Raw genomic sequence first — 19,805 nt, 5'->3', positions numbered from 1 at the left:
TTTTCCTGTTGAAGGCCTCACGTTAGGCCTATAGTTGAATAACATAATTCAAACCAGCACTTGCCCAAGAACAGTGGGGTACAATTGAACGCTTCAACGGCTCTAGGCATTAGACTTTGACCTTTAATTATGTATATAAAAAAAATCTATATTGTTTTCCACCTGTACAAATACAGTCGGAATGAAGGTAAGAGAAACCGTCCTGCTCTTTCATTTGAAACCGACTGCCTGTTATTGTGTTTGCTAGAAATCTCTTTCTCCACGCTAGTATTATCTGTAAAAGTACAAGAAAAAACGATCCTTGCCCCCCCCCCACCAGCAAAAAAGATGTGTGTAGAATAGGCATAAATTGATTTTGACTGCCTTTTATTGGTTAATAAACCGCCACGACACTTAATTCTTGGTATTAATAAGTAAGGTACAACGGGTAAGGTACAACGTTAAATTTATCAACCCTATACATACAGTAACAAAATATATATCTGTATATATATATATATATATATATATATATATGTGAACATTGCACGAAATGGATTTGGAAGATTTTTAGAAATTCCATTCAAAATTTCTAAAAATTACAACCCCTTTTTCATAATTTTCAAAAATTAAATTGCACGAACTTTTCCTTAATTTTGGTATTCAGAGTTCTGGCTAAATTTGCATTCCTTTAACATTGTTTTTCTCCTACGGCGATTCACCATATTTAACCAAATAATGTTTACTGTAACACATGGTTTTATGTCAAAGTGTTACTTACAATGATTTCCTATTTGACGTCCAATACTGCCATAATGCAGCTGCCCTAATGAGCCTCTATCAAGATTCTGGTACCCAGGCGACTTTTCCCAACTTACCTCTTGCCAACGATGAATTCCAAATTCACAACATTATGGCCCCAGGGTAATAAAGGGGTTTTTATAAGTGAAATAAACCCCATGCCACCTGTTGCAACGGAAAATTAAATGGGGCGCCTTACCAAGAGAGACACATAGAAATCCTACAACTCTAACAGCATTACGTTTCAGCTGCGAGTGATGTGTTTGCTCCTAACCTACATGAATTGGCTAATCCATTGTAAAGAAAATAGGTTGCATCTATTAGCGCAGATAGTAGGATCACTCTGACACTGCGAGAAACTCTATAGCATTCTCAACCTATCCAAGCATTCTCTACCAATACACCTGTGTCTATAATGCTGGCATATTTCTACTACATAGCCGACATCACTATACTAGATCTGACTAGTTCCCTGGATAAACGTTTTAATACACAAAAGCTTGTTCACTCATGCAAAAGATGAACCAGCGTACTATCACTAATAGTAAAATACACTGTCCTATCTACTCTAGCGTGACAGCAGCACATTGTTCAGCAATGATACATTGGATCAATACGTGAGGGGAAAAAAACGAGAAAGGGAACTAAACTATTCTTAACCAGCTTGATAGTTGTCACAAAGCGTTTGTTCAACAAAACAGATAATATATTATTGAGAGTTGTTATGTTTGATGCTCAAAGCACAGTAGAATATCGCACCACGCAGCCATGGGGAAACACGCCATGATTAAGGGAACATTTCTAACACGAACAGGGGTAGTTTTCTGGAGCTTCTAAAGCTAAGATGCAAAGAATATGGACGCATTTCTATAGACTCATCTTAAATGGCCTCAGGCCATTTATGCATGCAAAACTTGGTGACCTTAGTGAGTCTGCTCTTCTATCTCTTGGGCATTTACTGGCATATCATCGATACGAGAAATGTAACAAATACTAGTTTCTGTTGCCAAGTCTGATGAACCACGAGGAACCCTAGACATGCAGTTTACATGGCAATGATCCTCAGACGTCCTGTAGACAATGTCATATAAATTAGCTTGTGATATCAAGGCCCATCTTTGTAATCTAAGTGTGGCAAAAATTGGGATACCTTTCTTGGGACCAAATATAGTGACCAATGGTTTGTGGTCGCTTTCTAAGGTGAAGTCCCTACCATATAAGAATTTGTGGAACTTTGTGACTCCATGTACAAAACTAAGCGACTCCTTTTCAATATTCGGATGTTTTTTGTTCACTCTTAATGAGAGATCTTGTCCCAAAGGCAATAGGTCGTTCTTCCCCACTTTCAAAAACACGGGAAATCACTGGTCCTTTCCCGTATGGCGCAGTCTCGCATGCTAAGCGTAGTGGTTAAGAGGGTTCATAATGCACAAGCACTGTGCTGGCAACGAAACTTTCATTACATTTGTTAAGCTTTCTCTACAAGCGTTTCCCCAAGGCCAAACTTTCCCTTTTTGAAGCAAGTCGTTTAGCGGTTTTAATAAGGTGGAGAGGTTTCTTATAAATCTCCCATATAGTAATTTACTAAATCTAGAAAGAATCTCAATTCCGCTAGATTTGTAGACTGTTGTGTATTAATGTCCTCAACTTTCTCCTCGGTATAGGTTGTAACCCTTCTCAAGGCCTAAGTACATAATGCTCTCTTCCATGGAACTGCACTTATCTTTCTTAATTATGAAGCCATACTCCTCTGGTCTTGTTAAAAATGTAATCCAAATAGAAAACTACCTTATCAAGTCCTTGAACTGGTCCATGGTCAACGGCAGCTAGCAAATTGGCCGGTGCCGAGGATACTCCGAATAGCAACCGATGGCAAAGAAACAATCTTTTGTGAATATTCACTGTCAGATATTCGTTGGAATGTTCTGTTAAATCCAACTGTTTTTATGCTTGCGAGAAATCCCGTGTACTGAAGTACTTTCAAATTGGCAATTGTAATTTGGCAAAACATCCTTCATAATTTGGTAAGGGGTACGGTGCTCAACCAAGTACGGGTTAAATGTTACTTTGCAGTCTCCATATATGCGTAATGACTTATCAGCTTTAAGCACAATGCCGAGCTGCCCACTTGCTTCGTGCTTCATTGGAAGTGTTCCTCCAACTTTGAGAGTTGGTCTTGCATATGGCCCGGGTCGGGGTTTGCAGAACACGTGAGAGGATGTTTCTCTCATCAACTCTCATCCCTGCCTTAAACTCAGTAACTCGACTGGGTGACTGACCATCCACGACATCTCTATGTTGCATTAGAACATGTTCTAGATTATCAAAGTTGGCGTTGTACCTAGAATATGTTGGCCCAATCTAGCTGGATACTCGACAATCAATCCCGTCCAAGAAATTGAGGTTTATTTCCCTCCACTGCTACTATAGGGGTTACTCCTTGGTGTTTTCCCTTTTGATCAACTGAAACAGACACTTGACTCATTTTTGAGATGCTTTCCCCTGTTTATGTTGTCAAATTATACTGACATGTGGTCATAGTAGGCCCGTGCATTTCTCTGCGTATATCTCGTCAGGTATGATAGGTACGGACGACCCAGTATTTAATAGAAATGTCATACTGTCCTTCTACACAAACCTCTACCCAAATACTTGTATTAGCTATAGTATCCTTAACAGAGTATACTGAAAATAGTTCCTTGAAATCACTTTCATATTCCCCCTGCACAAACTTACAGTAGCCCTTGGAGTAGGCCTGATATAGGTGGGTTTCAGCCCCTACCCCACCCCCATCCCACCTTTACTTTTGCACATCGTTCTTTCCGCAAGGATAGCATTCTTGATCTATAAAGAAGCAAATATTTGATGACATGGATCCTGCTCTTTCTTACTCCATTTCTTGTCATTTTCTTTTCGCCTGAATCTGATTTGTGGCCTTCTTCCTTCGTCAACTTTGTTCACTGGTGGCCCACTTCCTGTATTACTACCCAACGTGGAAGCATTTGCAATGGCGGCTTCCGTTGCTAACGATATCTCTTCATAACTACGTTAAAGTCCTTGGTACACATTATTATGCGTTGGATGCTTTCGCTACGAATACCGCATACATCCTGTCCCGCAACGCATCTTGCAAAAAAAAATCCCAAATGCACAGTTAGTTGCCCGATTTCCTGAGCGACACAATAGACTGTGTGATTGATTCTTTAGTCCCTTGACTTGTATCATGAAATCCAAACCATTGGGCGATTATGAGTGGCTTGGGCTCGTGCTGTGTAGTCAAATTATGTGGTAGGTCCGCGTACGCGTCTTCTTACTATAGACTTTGCCGCATGTAGTAACCGGTTCGTCAAAAGTTGGTATGCACGTGGCCCTATCACGACAGAAACAATGTTTTCTTTGCTTCTGGAATGTTGTTCGTGATGAATCAATGCTCAAATCGTTGAAAGTAACTACCGAAATATTCGAGATTTTAATTGAAGTCGTTAATCTGTCCGATTGACGCCGCCATCTTCTTCACCAATTGTCGTGTCTTGAGACTGGTCGTTAGAGAACACTCGAACTCTTCACTTGCGTCTTTCAGATTAATCTTTATTGATGTGAAACATATTGAACACATATACAGTTCATGAAGGTATGTGACTGTGCGTAATCTCAACAATTTGCAGTATCCTAATACACTATATACAAGATGAAGACATAATTCTGTGCGCTTGACAAAGTTTTATAAGAATTAGAAAGCATATTTGGGAGCAACGACCATGAGATTCTCTGTAGCTTAGGGGATATTGCAATGCATGTAAATGAAAAGTAGCTTTGAAACAGTGTCAAACTTGTAAAAATTAGATAAGGATCGTTTGGAGGCAAAGTTTGGTATTTTCATAAATGTCAACTTTGAGAATGAATCATCAAACTTTACAACATCCACACAAATATATTGTTTTCATTGTTGCCAGAACTTTTAGAGGTTTTACAAATATTTACACAGGCATAGCTATTTTATTTTATATTTTAGACACTACTCTTTTAGGCTACTGAAAGCATGTTCATTACAAAGACCACACGACATTTTTTCTGTTTTTTCGATACCAACATTTTCTCCAAAAGGAATTGATATGCAGCATGTGACTTTCTAAGATTTTATCCCTTTCAATGCATGTCATGATTGTTTGCCAATCAGGGAAAATTGTCAGGACAAACGCCTTCCGCTCCCTGTGAAATGTCTTCCAATTCGCCTATGATGGTACAATATTACACATCTAACAATAATGTTACATCTATTCGAATGTTACACATAGTTAAATCATATATGTCAATCAATCAATCAAAGCAAGTAAAAGGTATCAATACAGTACCGAGTCGTTAATTTTAGGTGTAGCGAATGTTAGATAGGTCTATAATACGAAATATTGTGTATAACGTCATCTGGAAGATATTTTATTACTATTGTTATACGGTATGAGCATTCAAATTTCAATAAAAAAAAGGAAGAACGCATAAGAAGAAGACAGAATGACCACTTAAAATATGCAGAAAAAGTCACTTCAGTAGATCAAGTGAGGACTATTCTAATTGTGGTATGCTACCTATAGTACAGAATACGCAGCCTGGCCGGAAGAAAGGAGATATAGAAAATACATGCAGCACGGGGTCTCAGATCAATTAAGGATCCGGGGAAAATATATATAGGATAAAGATAATTTCTAATGAAATAACGGAGAGCCAGGAAGACAAATTTAAATCAGCCTAGATTAGGGCAAATTCATTAATATGGCACAGTATATGATATACAGGAGCTTACCATGGGGACCCCAAATAACCGCTGGCCTAAAGATCAATAATATCTATTCATTATTGAGACTAGGTTTAGATCACATCAAAAGCAAAGCCTAAGAGAAGTAAGTTTCCACGTGAGTGTCCCTGTGTGACCTCTCTTGACCCAAAGTGACCTTTGGTCTCAAAGCTGAGTACGGTACAATTTTTATGACCCACCAAGTTTGATGAAAATCACGCATAAACCCTAGGAAGAGTAGGTTTTAATGAGATTATTGCTCTTGTGATCTCCAACGTCCTTTGGCCTTTATGCATAGTACACTTCATTGATCCATCTTCGACTTATGATTATCGCCAAGTTTGATGTAAATCAAAAGTCATAGTAGGATTTTGCGCGGTTCAATGTTTGACCAATTGACCTATGACATACACTTTTTTATGTCAATTACTATTAAACATATGTTGTAACTTCACCAAGTCTGTTGATATTCCAGCAAGGAATCTTTGAGCTTTAGCCTTTCAACCATTGTTGACTTTTTTTTAGTACTAGTCCACAAAATGAAATACGGCTTGAAGCGGTCGATCACTTTCGCTTCGAGCACGTAATCAAACTCGGCAATAAAATGCAGGAAAATTTCAAAAAAGGAGGAGAAGAACTAACGTATTTTAAAGTTTGGGCCAACAACTGCCACACGCCATTGTCGATTGCCCGAAACGATGGAGAACACTCCTTCACCTCCAGCAATGAACATTGGACACGACCATGTTAAACGAATATCCAGTGACAGCCAGGCAAGTAGAACCAGAAAGCAAACAGGCTAAGTGTTTTCCTGCTACATTTTGAGAATCTTTCAAAGGTAACATTGGAATCATGATTGACCATAACTGACTGCAAGTGATCAGCAAAGTTCTTTCAATAATGTGGATTATAAGGTTTAACGAATTTGACTTCTGTTCACCTCAAATTACCTTTAACCTCACAAATTTCGATAGCATTAACATGTTTATCAAAGGGGATTTACATATCAAGTAATAATAAGTTTGACTAAGCTGAAACCGTAGCATACTGGTTATGGATGTCAACTGAAATGTAGATTTTGAGTTATCTTCTATACAAGATTTGCATTGACCACTGTTGACCTTTGTCAAGTATGAACTTTTAACGAACATGCAACTTTTGAATTATCACGTTTACAAGACTTTCAGACGTTTACCTCTGTTGACCTCCAATGACCTTTGACCAATACACATAAAAACATAGGGTTCTTGTTCCCATTACGGTGCATCCACACACCGTGTATGTTCAACATAATACTTTTGGCGTTACAGTGTTTACACCAAAGCGTCACACACGCCGCCAACACCGCATAATTTATTTGCCTTCCGCGAGGAGTGATCCAACCTTGTCGAAAGTATTAGGGTATGTAAGACATTAATGGCCAGAGCAGCCATATGACGTATTTCGCCGATATTATCACAGTCGTAATGAACTTTCTGTAGAGGGAGCAGGTCCATATCATGGCCGGGCCAAAGAGGACTATTATGCCTCCCCCATCGGCTTACTAAAACTTCACAAGTTACAGGACACGAGTATTGTGCCACTCCTTAAATTGCTGTTGTTCCTCGTTACATTTTTGGCGCCCCTCCAACTCAGAATTCCTGGCTTTCGGCCTGGAAAGAGGTAGCTTGTTATGAGGCTATTGAGTTATCATATATCTTATACTTCGTTAGCAAATATGAAATGAACTACATGGGGGGGGGGTCATGTGCGAAATGTCTTGCGCGCGGATTTCTTTGTCTTTTCCTCTCAAGTAAGTAAGTCAAATCCTTCCAAAGTACCTTTACATTTTACCCCTGAAACCTTTTTCAGCAACGGCTAGAAGTGCAGAGTATATACAATAAAGTGAAATGAACATTGAAGGGGAGTGACAGTAATACATATATTTGAGAGCATAAAACAATTGAGTGATTATCACTTTTGTCGTCACAATAGCGTAATTTAGCAGTCATTTTTTGACTTGACTCACTCTGTATTGGAATGTAGCCACGAAACTAATATTTTGTGAACGGCAACAGTAGAGTGACTGATTTCATCATGGTTATTAACCTACAGTTTCAATCACAAAAAAGATAACATTTCCACACAAAAAGTAAAGGGAATTTTGAAGAAATTCTCAATAAAGAACATCGGCAGCCATCCAAACATTCAAACGGTATTAAAATTTAAGAATTAAGTGTTAAATCCCTACTTGTCAACAATTAGACGATAAGCAATTTATAAAAGTACCATTTGTTAATATGAAGAGGGATATATGAAATGACATTCGCACATCTACAGTTTTAATCTTATACCGATGTCCAAATCAAAATATGAAAGTGCTACGTTTAATATGTACACTTATAACCATTATGCTTACTGTTTACATCTCCAAGAGGGGTAAAACTGTTAACAAAATGCTTATCTACTGAAAAAAAGCCTGTGTTTATAGTAAAAGTATAAGTTAGAAAGCCCGACGGTTCGATCCTAGCAGGGTCTTCTTTGTTGTGATATGGGATGCAGCTTCGTAACCTAGGCTACTTGCAGTACGGAGACCGAGAACATACTTCTCTGATTTCCTCAGCAACATCTCGGATTTCGTCAGCCATACGTTGCTTCTCTCTCATTTGTTTTTCCGTTGATTCTATTGTTCCCAATTCATTTTTGATATTCCACACGCTCGCTATTCCGTTGAAAACAACTGCCCAACGGCTGATACCAGTCAGGAGCTATAGAAAAACATAAATATAGCCTCAAAGAATAAGTGTGACCATTATTTGAAGCAAGGCAACTGCAAAGTTTGTTTATATGTATATATATATATATATAAACAAACTTTGCAGTTGCCTTGCTTCAAATAATGGTCACACATATATATTTCTTTATTTTTACTTTATTTTGGTATCAACCAACATTGATATGATCAACTCCAATCTGTTCAAAATTTTGCTGCAAGATTGATATATGGTAGAAGTAGATATGATCATGTGACTGATTTATTCCATGACCTTCATTGGCTTAAAATCAAGGAGAGGGTGTACTTTAAAATAATATTGATCGTGTTTAAGTCTGTTAGAGGACTGGGTCCTAAATATATCCGTGATATGTTGGTAACCACTGACCGTAGCAGAAATACGTTATTGATAGAGCCTCTATTGAGCCTAAATTGTGGAATAAGCTTACTGACAGCCGTAAAGAAGTCCAAAGTGCTGCTACCTTTAAGAAACAATTAAAACACTACTTATTTTTCAATGTTTCTGATTTCAGCCAGAATCTCAACCAGGTTTAACTATGGTATCGATCGTTACTTTGAGATTTATTTAGTTGTTCTCCAGCACAGCAGTGCACACAGTTTTCTATAGAAGTTGTGCTTAAAAGCCTTTGATATTATATATATATATATATATATATATATATATATATATATATATATATATATATATATATATATATATATATATAATGTGTGGGTGCGTGTGCGTGTGTGTGTGTGTGTGGGTGTTTGAACTATGTTGAAGGTCATGTGTGTGTTTCGTTATGTTTCTGTCGTTTTATATATATAACGAAAAAGCCTATCAAGAAACAATTCTATTCATGTGAAAATAAATAAATTAAATGAAAATTAAATGAAACCAAAACACACACACGTAAACTAAGATATGTTAATTTACTAACAGTATATCATTGCTTACCGCTTGCCCTGCAGCAACATTCTGTAATACGCCACTGGTTATGCTCTTCATTTCTGATGTCAATAGTCCGCCACTAGGAGGTGAGAAAAGTTGCACCACAGTACCGCTAACATCTTGTGTGGGATTCTTATGGTTATGGTACTCTATGGTCAAGGTCTGAAAGTTGAAGCCCACACCAGTGAAATATTTTAGAACATTGTTCATCCATTTGCAAAGCTTGAGCAGGTCCTTTTTGCTTACTTTATCATTTCCCACCAACGATATATATTCTTCAATTTCATGAAGTTTGAGAAGAATCGCTTCTGTTTCCTCTCCACTGAAATACACGTCACTGACGGTAAGCAATGTTGCCCCTGTAGATAAGTTTCCTCTACCTTCATGGGAGACTTCAACAACCTGAGCATTTTCCATAAACTCGCGAACTTGTTCAAAAGTGTCTTCAAGTTTGCGGACATCTATAGGCTTTTTCAAAAACTTATAGGCGGTATTACCAGCATGCCCCACAGTAGAACCTGCGGTTAAGTAACCACCGTAACAAAACAGAAGACCACTCAAAGGGGTAGGTATAATGGAAGAAGCCATCATTACTGAACCAAGTATTCCTGCCTGCGAGGATAGCATGCTAACATGGTCAGATGCATACGCAAGGTCAGAATCAAGTTGGTTTGCAATTTGGTGAAGATCACGGTAGTTTATGTGGCTGTACCGCTCGCAGTATATGTCGAGTTCCTATACAGAGAGAAAGTGTAAACAACGTTATATTATCATTAATTAGAAATGAACAATCAGATGAAGGGAGAGCGGAAAAATTACCCTATGGGTGTTCAATATGAGTTTCACAATACAGATAACGTATGGAACACCTATGTTTTGCGTCCAGAATGAAACAAGCGTTTTGTAAGATGCATGTGCCTGATGGTAGTTGTTTATTATGTATAAGTTGTAAAGTATAGTTGTGTTATATACTTAGCTGTTTTAAGTCATATTCTTCTTTAAGTTAGGAGACAGTGAATGCTACATGGGGTAATACTGTGGAAGATGGCACTGCGTGTGTGTGAACATTGTATTCAATGACATGGGCCATCTTGTCTCTGAATTTGCATATGGAGTGCGCTCCATTACTTGGCATATGCTTGGGTTGTGTAGGGAGATTTTGTTATTTGAACTTAAGCTGTTTTGTTATGTGCATTGTTTGTATTTACATTTATCTTATTATTACTTTTCTGTTGTTCAGTACCTTTATGCCGAATTGGATTATTTTAGCCATTGTGTTGATTCGATTATGGAGTAACTTCACTAATATGCACATTCTGAGTTACTTAATTTGTAAGGTGACAGGGTTTGTTTGGGGACATAGCCTTCATGTAGAGTGTTGCTTTGTTATACGGGTGTCGCGTGGTATTTCAGTTATGTTGTCTCGATTTGTCATACTCTTTAATTGTCACTTTCATAGTCTAGGCATTTTGTACAGACGGTTATAGGTGCCGATAGTTGAGGACCTTACGGCCAGAGTAGACACGATACTTGGTTCACGTTTAGGTGAGTCCCTATGTATGGTTGCATCAAGGGTGATCCTTGCACAAATGCGCAGCTACTGGCAGAGTACATCCACTTTTTAGGTCACATAAAACTGATTGGTTTAAACCTAGCTTGCTGACACTGTGAGCAAGCTTCCATGAAAGACGGTACAACAGTTGAGACCACCAACTAAAACAATAGGGTTCATTTACTCAATATGGAGCACCCTCGTGGTAAATATGAGATGCAACCAAGATTGCAGTCTTGAAATATTGTAATTAACAAGGTTTTCGCATGTTTGGCTAAATAAGTGGCATCTACACACAAAGTTTAAGGTCCATCCAACTATCCCTCTTTGAGATACCGTGTTTACAAGAACGGTGTCACAGATACTTGTACACACCTACGCCAACAAAATTACTGATTTTGTTCTCATTTTGCTGTGCCTCCCCAGCCTCCCCCCCCCCCCACCTCCCCAACCTTACATCCAAATATCTGGTGACGCCACTATTGCAGGCTCATGACAGACTTAGATAACGATATTAACAGATTATAAGTTTGACAAAAATGTTTCAGTAAAGTATGGGTAGGCCTAAACGAAATAGCATTTTTTTTTTACAAAATCAAGCGGAATCATGAAGAGGATATACATATTAACAACTTTGGATCAAAGTATTATTTACCTTCAAACTTGCCGCAACAATTTTCATCTTCTCTGTGATCAGTTTCTGGTTTTCATAGTCATCATTTCTATGAGAAAAAAATATAACTTGGTATCATTTCTAAAGTTAACTATACAACGTGAATCGTATGGTGGTTTTGTATGCACATAGGAGTTGCATAGACGAACTGTGTTAGTATAACACCACATATCTTATGTTACTTAATATCTATGTCGAATTGACGATTTACGCTAACACCAAATCCTGACGAGAATTATGAAATTGAGGAGTTGCTGCGTAACTGAAGTACACAGTACGGGAGAATTAAAGGGGCTAGGGCACACGTCCTACCCCACCCCACCCCCAGGACCGACTGAAGTGACTATAGCTGAGCAACGTTTCGGAAAATTTAACCAACAATAGCGGCAACTAGATTTATAATTACAACTGTACACTGGCATTGAATGGGAGTGCAGACACGGGTGGCGATCATGGGGGGACGGGGGGGGGGGACATGTCCCCCACCCAATATTTTAGGTGGGGGATATAGTATCTAATATCCCCCCAATATTTGGTGGCATAGTTTTTTTTGTGTCTATAAATAAAAAATAATGCGTGAGATTATTTATCCAAATCATATTTGGCGGTGGCTAAAACTTCATCCAGCACATGCTGCATGAGGTAAATGACTCCTCGTGGTCGTTTCTGTGACCTGTGACCATATAGCATGTTGTTTCTCATGATTATTACCATAATGTCTGTACATCTCTTGTGCATGAGTCTAAGTACGTACAATCATATATATGAGATCTGTCACTCCAATCCCACTTGTTAGAGTTTCACATGCCTCGATTGCACCTGTTTCACATGTTCGTAACTTAGGAGTCATATTTGACAAAAATCTGAACATGGAGTGTCATGTAAATGATATCTGCCGGGCTGCATTTCTCGCTCTTCATAAGATTGGTAAAATTCGTCGTTTTTGAACAATCAAACAACCGAGGGACTTGTCCATGCTTTTATTACATCACGCTTTGACTACTGAAATAGTGTGGTCTTTGGTCTCCCTGATAGCTAACTGGTTAAATCGCAACGCATTCGAAATTCTGCTGCCAGGCTGATAACTATCACTAGCCCTGTCTCTCACATCACCCCCATACTTCATGACCTTCACCTGTCAAACTTACAAGGTACTCCGTTTAACCTTTAAATGTATTCATGGTACTGCGCCACACTACTTTGGTGAACTTGTTCAAAGCTATACCCCAACTCGCCGTCTGCGCTCTAGCACCCAACCTTTGCTCTCTATGCACCCTGTGTCCACTAAATCTTATGGCGAGTGATCTTTCCAGTACTCCTCAATCCTCATTTGGAATAAACTCCCACTCAACATAAAGGATGTCGTGTCTATGGAGATGTTCAAAACTGTTTTGAAGACACACCTGTTTTCATTGTTATAATTGTTATGTTTACTCCTATTGTATATTGTGTACATATCTTTCACTTTCTTTTGTACAGCGCGGCGAGACTTTATTGTAACTTGCGCTATATAAGAACTGTTTACTATTATTATGATCCACAATGTTATGGGTTTACTGGGTTTCCATTTGGCCTGTTTCTTCAAGATTTCTAACCGCAGGCGCGTAGCCAAGGGTGGGGGCGAAGGGGGGGAACCGCCCCTCCCCCTTGAGCATAGTTTTTAATTTTTTTATGATATCGAAGTTTTAAAGTGGCCGTTATAAGAGGTTTTAATATTTGTTGTATACCAATAAATTAACTGTGTCTGAATTTTCAAAAATTCCCTGACCAACATTCTTCATCATACTTCCCTCTACTCGTGCAATTTTGACCGGTCTGTTAGGGGTTGGAAGGTTTTTTTTATATTGGTTGTCCACAGATGAAATTTTGTGCAACATTATGGGTATGTTTTGAAGTGAATTTATTATTCCAATTTTGAACAAATAATGGGCTTAAAACCTTGAAAGGGCTGACGGGTATTGTGGGCCGTTACGTAGAATTACCTACAAAAGCAATGATCCACAGGAGATGCGATGAGGTCGAACATGATGTGTGACTGGTGACAATCTTGAAAAAGGTTATGGATGAAGAAAAAAAAACTATTGGGAAAAACTTGGTTCTCAAACAAAAGTGTTCTTCTGGTTGGTCATTTTCAAGCTCGAGAAGTGCCATATCAAAACCAGAAATTTTCTTATACGCTGCGCGCCAACTAAGCAAATGCAACCCCCCCCCCCCAATATTTGAAACAAATCGCCACCCCTGAGTGCTGGTATTCATTGTTCTTCCGTAGCGAGATTAAAGCACAAAATACGTGAAAGGAAGAGAATTTAATTTCTATGGATTTTGCTGCATAGGTGGGTGGTGTCCAGGGAGCGAGATCTTTTTCCCAGCGCGGTAAAGGCCATCATTTGCATACCTCGCTTCTCATTGGCTGGTCTTGCACCTTTGATGCTGAATTGGGAAGTTCTTGCTTACAGTATGGGTGTGTGTATTCACATGAACATACACGTGCACACAGTGGGTCGTGATTCGCATACACGTATACTGTATGAACTGGCGACTGTCATGAGACAACTTTGTTAAAAAATGTGTTAAAATGTTTTTTTCTTTGCTTTTGCGCGGACTTGTTTGTGTACATTTACAACCATAAGTTCGTAAAACAATACTTCGGCCATCGACTGTGAGTGTATACGTCTCATTGCAGATGACTGTCCTTCTTTGAAGGTAAGGATTACTTATATGTTAACGATCCAAAACTGAAAAGACAATAAATCGAATAAGTTATAGTTTTTACAAGGGTGAAGCTTCGAAGTGATGGTGGAACTTGCTGTACAGAGTACTGCGATGGCAATGTACTTTGATAAGTACCAGACGTTTGATTGCTCCAAAACTGCTTAAAAACATTGGACAGCTTGATCGTTTCTGTAACATATTGTACTGCAACCTGTAGTTTAGACCAACCACTGCCAGTCATACCTGGAGGTTACATACTTACCCTGACCCCAGCCACCATCCTAGCCTATCTTTGCCCATATATGGATTTAAGAGTAAATGAGCTTATATAACAGATTGTTCTACTATAGTACTATATACTGATTATGACTATTGAATACAGAGCCTCAACAACTGGAATAACCTGTCTTGTGTTATTATTACATTATAGTTATTTATTAATTATCTAACAAGTTTACATGGTGTCAGAAGTGAACACCATTGTGGACATTTCAAAATGGATCAGTTAAAGCAACCAAGTTCATTAAGTCTGCAAGGAAATCTGGCTGAAAACTGGAGAAAATGGAGACAGATGTTGCTCCTATATCTGGAAGCTAGTGGACTAAGCGCTAAAACAGATAAAGTAAAAACTTCAGCACTACTTCATATTGCTGGGGAGGACGCTGTAGAAATCTATAACTCCTTCAAATGGGAGGAGGAAGGAGATTGCTGGAAACTTAACAAAGTTATGGATCAGTTTGAGGCATTTTGTAAGCCAAAAAAAAAACATTACCTGGGAGCGTCATATTTTTAATACACGCAACCAAAAGTCGAGTGAGCCTATCGACCAATACGTTACGGATTTGAGAAACAAATCTAAAGGATGCGAATTCGGGGAACTCACTGACGGCTTGATTCGCGATCGAATTGTATGTGGCATACACGATGACCAAGTACGCAGACGTCTTCTTAGGGAGGAGTCTTTAACACTTGGCAAAGCGATCGACATTTGCCGCGCCAGCGAAGCGACTTCGGCGCAAATGAAATCATTGGCAGGGGAGACAAACTTACTAATACACCAGGTAAGATCGTACAACTCTAACACACGAGGAAAGTCACAAAAATCGCAAACCAGTAGTGGTAATAGAAACTGTTACAAATGTGGACGATCTTGGGATAGGGAACATGACTGTCCGGCGATAGGTGCCAAATGCAATTCGTGTGGGAAACTAAATCATTTTGCCGTGGTATGCCGAAACAATCAAAAATTGGCGTACACGCAAAGCAACAGCAAGAAGCAGAGATCTCAAAGCCAAAAAGACATTCGAGTGATAAACCAAGCGACTGGATCGGACACTGACAGTGAAACTGAATTTTTTATCGGTATGACAAAAGTGGAAAAAGCAAAAGGCCCGAAAACAGACAAAAACTGGGAGGTTCAGCTGTCTCTAAATGAATGTTTAGTCAACTTCACAATTGACACGGGCGCAGAGTGTAATGTGATTAGTAAAAGTATCTACGAGCAGATAACGAATGAACCACCGAAGAAATCAAAAGCTAAACTAGTCGCGTACGGAGGACAAAAGCTCAAAACGATTGGCTGTGTTGACATAGCCTGTGAATATAAAGACCGGTTTTATGTGATAAATTTTCAGGTCGTAGATGGAGTAGTTCCTTGTCTATTAGGACTACCATCGTGTGAGCAGCTGTCATTGATCAAGAGAGTATTTAAGACTCAGGAGTTAGACAGTGAAGAATCAACAGCAGAGCTAGATCTGCTTGAGAAATACAAAGATGTATTTACTGGACTGGGATCAGTTACAGATGTAACACACCATATAACCGTCGACCCCACCATTGCCCCGGTCGTACATCCACCGCGTAAGGTCCCAGTAGCCCTCCGAGAGAGGATACGCAAAGAACTAAATCGGATGGAACGTATGAATGTTATTTCACGCGTTCGCGAGCCTACTGCATGGGTGAACAGTATGGTCACCGTAATCAAGCCTAATAAAATTAGGATTTGTATAGATCCGCGGGATTTGAACAAAGCCATCAAAAGGGAACACTTCCCAATGCGCACGATAGAAGAAGTGATTTCGCGGATGCCCGACGCCCAAGTATTTTCTGTGCTGGACGCCAGCTCTGGGTTCTGGCAGGTCAACCTTGATGAGGAAAGTACCAACCTGTGCACATTCAACACACCTTTTGGGAGATACAAGTTCCACCGCCTACCATTTGGAATCTGTTCTGCTCCAGAAGTCTTCCAAGATGTGATGAGTCAGGTGTTTGAAGATCTGGAAGGCATTGAAATCGTAGCCGACGATATTCTTGTGTGGGGAAAAGACGACATTGAGCATGACCAACGATTGGAACAATTGTTGCAACGAGCAAGAGACAGAAACGTTAAGTTAAACAAGGACAAATGTCAATTAAGAAAGCCTCAAATTTCATATTTGGGACATGTGTTAACTTCTAATGGACTGAAGCCAGACCCAGAAAAGGTAAGGGCGATAAGTGAAATGGAGCCTCCACATGACAAGGAGAGCCTCCGGAGGTTCATGGGGATGGTTACCTATGTGGCAAAATTCATTCCAAATTTGTCGGTAGAAAGTGCGCCCCTTCGGGCACTACTAGAAAAAGGTGTCCAATGGGAATGGGATGAAACGAAACAAAAGAGTTTCCAAAAACTAAAAGAGAAAATCACAAAAACACCTGTGCTGAAATTGTTTGACGTAAACAAAGAGGTTACTATATCTGTAGATGCAAGTAGTCAGGGGCTTGGAGCTGTGCTACTTCAAGAGGGCGCCCCAATAGCCTATGCATCAAAATCAATGACCAAAAGCCAACAAAATTACGCACAAATCGAAAAAGAAATGTTAGGGATTGTATTCGGTTGTGAAAGGTTCCACGAATATTTGTATGGTCAAAAGTCAATCAATGTCGAAACCGATCACAAGCCCTTAGAGGCAATATTTACAAAACCGTTGTACCAAACTCCCCACAGGCTCCAACAGATGCTTTTGAAAGTTCAAAAGTACCCTTTGTCAGTTAATTACAAACCGGGTAAAGAATTGTACATAGCTGACACTTTGTCTAGGTGTAGCTTGGCTGAAATGGCTGATAATCTAGGAGAGAAAGCATTTGAAATAGCTCAGATTCAGATGCTTCCTATGTCAAATGAAAAGTTAATTAAACTAAGACAACTCACAGTAGAGGACATTAGTTTGCAAACTCTTGTGAAATATATCGGAGAGGGTTGGCCTGAGACACGGTCAGAACTTCCAGTCTGCGCAAGGCCTTATTGGAGCTACAAGCATGAAATTACTGTCAATGACGAGATACTATTCAGGGGTGATAAAGTTATCGTTCCACTAAAAATGAGGCGTGACATTCTGGCGCAAATTCATAGTGCTCATTTTGGCATTGAAAAATGCAAACGAAGGGCCAGGGATGTTCTATTCTGGCCTCAGATGAATGCTGAGATTGAAGATCTTATATCTAAATGTGAGATTTGTAACAAATACAGAAATTAAAACACCAAAGAACCCCTGATGCCGCATGATGTTCCAACAAGGCCATGGGCAAAAATTGGTGCAGATTTGTTTGAATGGAATGGTAAAGATTATTTAATTTTGATTGATTACTATTCGGGATATTTTGAAATGGCACATCTCCCAAACACGAAAAGCGAAACTGTAATAACAAATTTGAAATCTCAATTTGCACGACATGGGATACCAGACACACTTGTAAGTGACAACGGGCCACAATTTAGCAGTAATTGTTTTTCTGAATTTTCACATTTGTTTCAATTTCACCATACAACTTCTAGTCCGTACCACCCTCAGTCGAATGGTATGGCCGAAAAGGCTGTACAGATAGCAAAGGGCTTGCTTACAAAGACAAAAGAGGATGGTCAAGATCCATATTTAGCATTGCTTGAGTATCGCAATACCCCCAGAGATGACATCCTCGGGTCACCCGCCCAACGACTATTTGGACGCAGAACTAAAACAAGACTACCCACTAGTGAACGGCTCCTGCAACCCCGTATATTGAAACCGGACACTGTAACCAAACGACTTGCTGAAAAACGACAAATGCAGAAAACCTACTTTGACAGGCAAGCAAGACCCCTAGCCCAACTTTATCCCGGTGAAAACATAAGAATGCAAACAGAAAAGGGGTGGGTCCCAGCAACAGTGACTTCTCGAACGGGTCAACCCCGCTCATACATTGTCGAAACACTTGATGGTACAAATTATCGTCGAAACCGTAAACACCTTCGTAAAACTAAGGAAAACTATGACTCATTGAAAGAGCTTGACATGCAGCTTATTGACCCAGAAAGTGAGGAGAGAGACATGCGAGAGAATACTGAGACTAATGAAGAGATACGTAGAAGCTCTAGACTAAAAACAAAACCTGTCTGGGCAAAGGACTACGTCATGTAAATAAGATATTCTTAATCTATGTATTTAACCACTATAATGTTTGTATTTAACCACTATGTTAAAATTTCATGTAGTCATTATATTTTATACACTAGTTGTTGTGACATCATTTAACTTACAAAGAAAGGGAGATGTAACATATTGTACTGCAACCTGTAGTTTAGACCAACCACTGCCAGTCATACCTGGAGGTTACATACTTACCCTGACCCCAGCCACCATCCTAGCCTATCTTTGCCCATATATGGATTTAAGAGTAAATGAGCTTATATAACAGATTGTTCTACTATAGTACTATATACTGATTATGACTATTGAATACAGAGCCTCAACAACTGGAATAACCTGTCTTGTGTTATTATTACATTATAGTTATTTATTAATTATTTATTAATTATCTAACAAGTTTACAGTTTCTGGTTGACTATTTACTTGAGATGCTTTCAATTGTATACAACTCTGTAACTGGACGACTTACATTAATCTTGGAGTGACTCGAACTCGGGACCTTATGATTGAAAGGCACCGGCGTTAACCACTGAGCTAACACTCCTTGGGCTAACACTAATATATTATAGGCCTACAGCTACTCATACATCACTACAACAAGCAATCGCATTAATACTCACCGACTGAATGTAGACTCCGTCAACAGTCCCGCCATCAATATAAGGAAGATTGCTAGTATTGGCTGCATGATTGCAAAAAAAAAGAACTTGAGATATCCCATTGCTGAAAGTGAACTTGGTACTACAGTCAGTTGAATGTACACTTTATAATAGTCATTAAATAGAACATTTCGAAGTTAAATTCCTCTTTACTAAGTCAAGAGATTGGCAATGTTTTAATCCATGCGAGTGTGTACCGTACGTATCAGGCTCAGCACAGTAACACGTCGTTTTATTATCCCATAGGCGTACTGTTGTTGGGTATTTGTTTCATAGATGTTTGCTTTCGAGGGGATTTCCACTCTGTGCTCATGCGCGTAACATAGACCCGTTCCAACTACGTCAAGTTTTCGTTAGCAGCGCGCTGCGCCGCTATATAAGAGATATGGTACCCATAATACGCAGGTGTATGAGGCGAAATGTTGTTTGTTTATTTTTTTGGCTCTCGACACTATCCCACAGATTTTGAGCCAAACAATGGCGCAAAATCT

General features: G+C 39.2%; 1 protein-coding gene across 1 annotated transcript; it reads right to left on the bottom strand.

Annotated features, from left to right (window-relative positions):
* Positions 1-3,652: 3,652 nt before the first annotated feature.
* On the bottom strand, positions 3,653-19,799 carry LOC139960409 (uncharacterized). The gene is made up of 4 exons (XM_071958756.1): positions 19,276-19,799; positions 11,481-11,547; positions 9,280-10,008; positions 3,653-8,316 (listed from the first exon to the last, which is right to left on the bottom strand). Exons 1-4 carry the CDS (start codon positions 19,374-19,376, stop codon positions 8,125-8,127), a joined length of 1,089 nt encoding a protein of 362 aa, XP_071814857.1. The 5' UTR covers positions 19,377-19,799; the 3' UTR covers positions 3,653-8,124.
* Positions 19,800-19,805: the final 6 nt, after the last annotated feature.

The sequence above is a fragment of the Apostichopus japonicus genome, chromosome 19 (assembly GCF_037975245.1).
Source record: "Apostichopus japonicus isolate 1M-3 chromosome 19, ASM3797524v1, whole genome shotgun sequence".
NCBI classification, from domain to species: domain Eukaryota; kingdom Metazoa; phylum Echinodermata; class Holothuroidea; order Aspidochirotida; family Stichopodidae; genus Apostichopus; species Apostichopus japonicus.
Note: the sequence above shows the minus strand (reverse complement) of the source record. Positions and strands in the feature narration are given on the sequence as shown.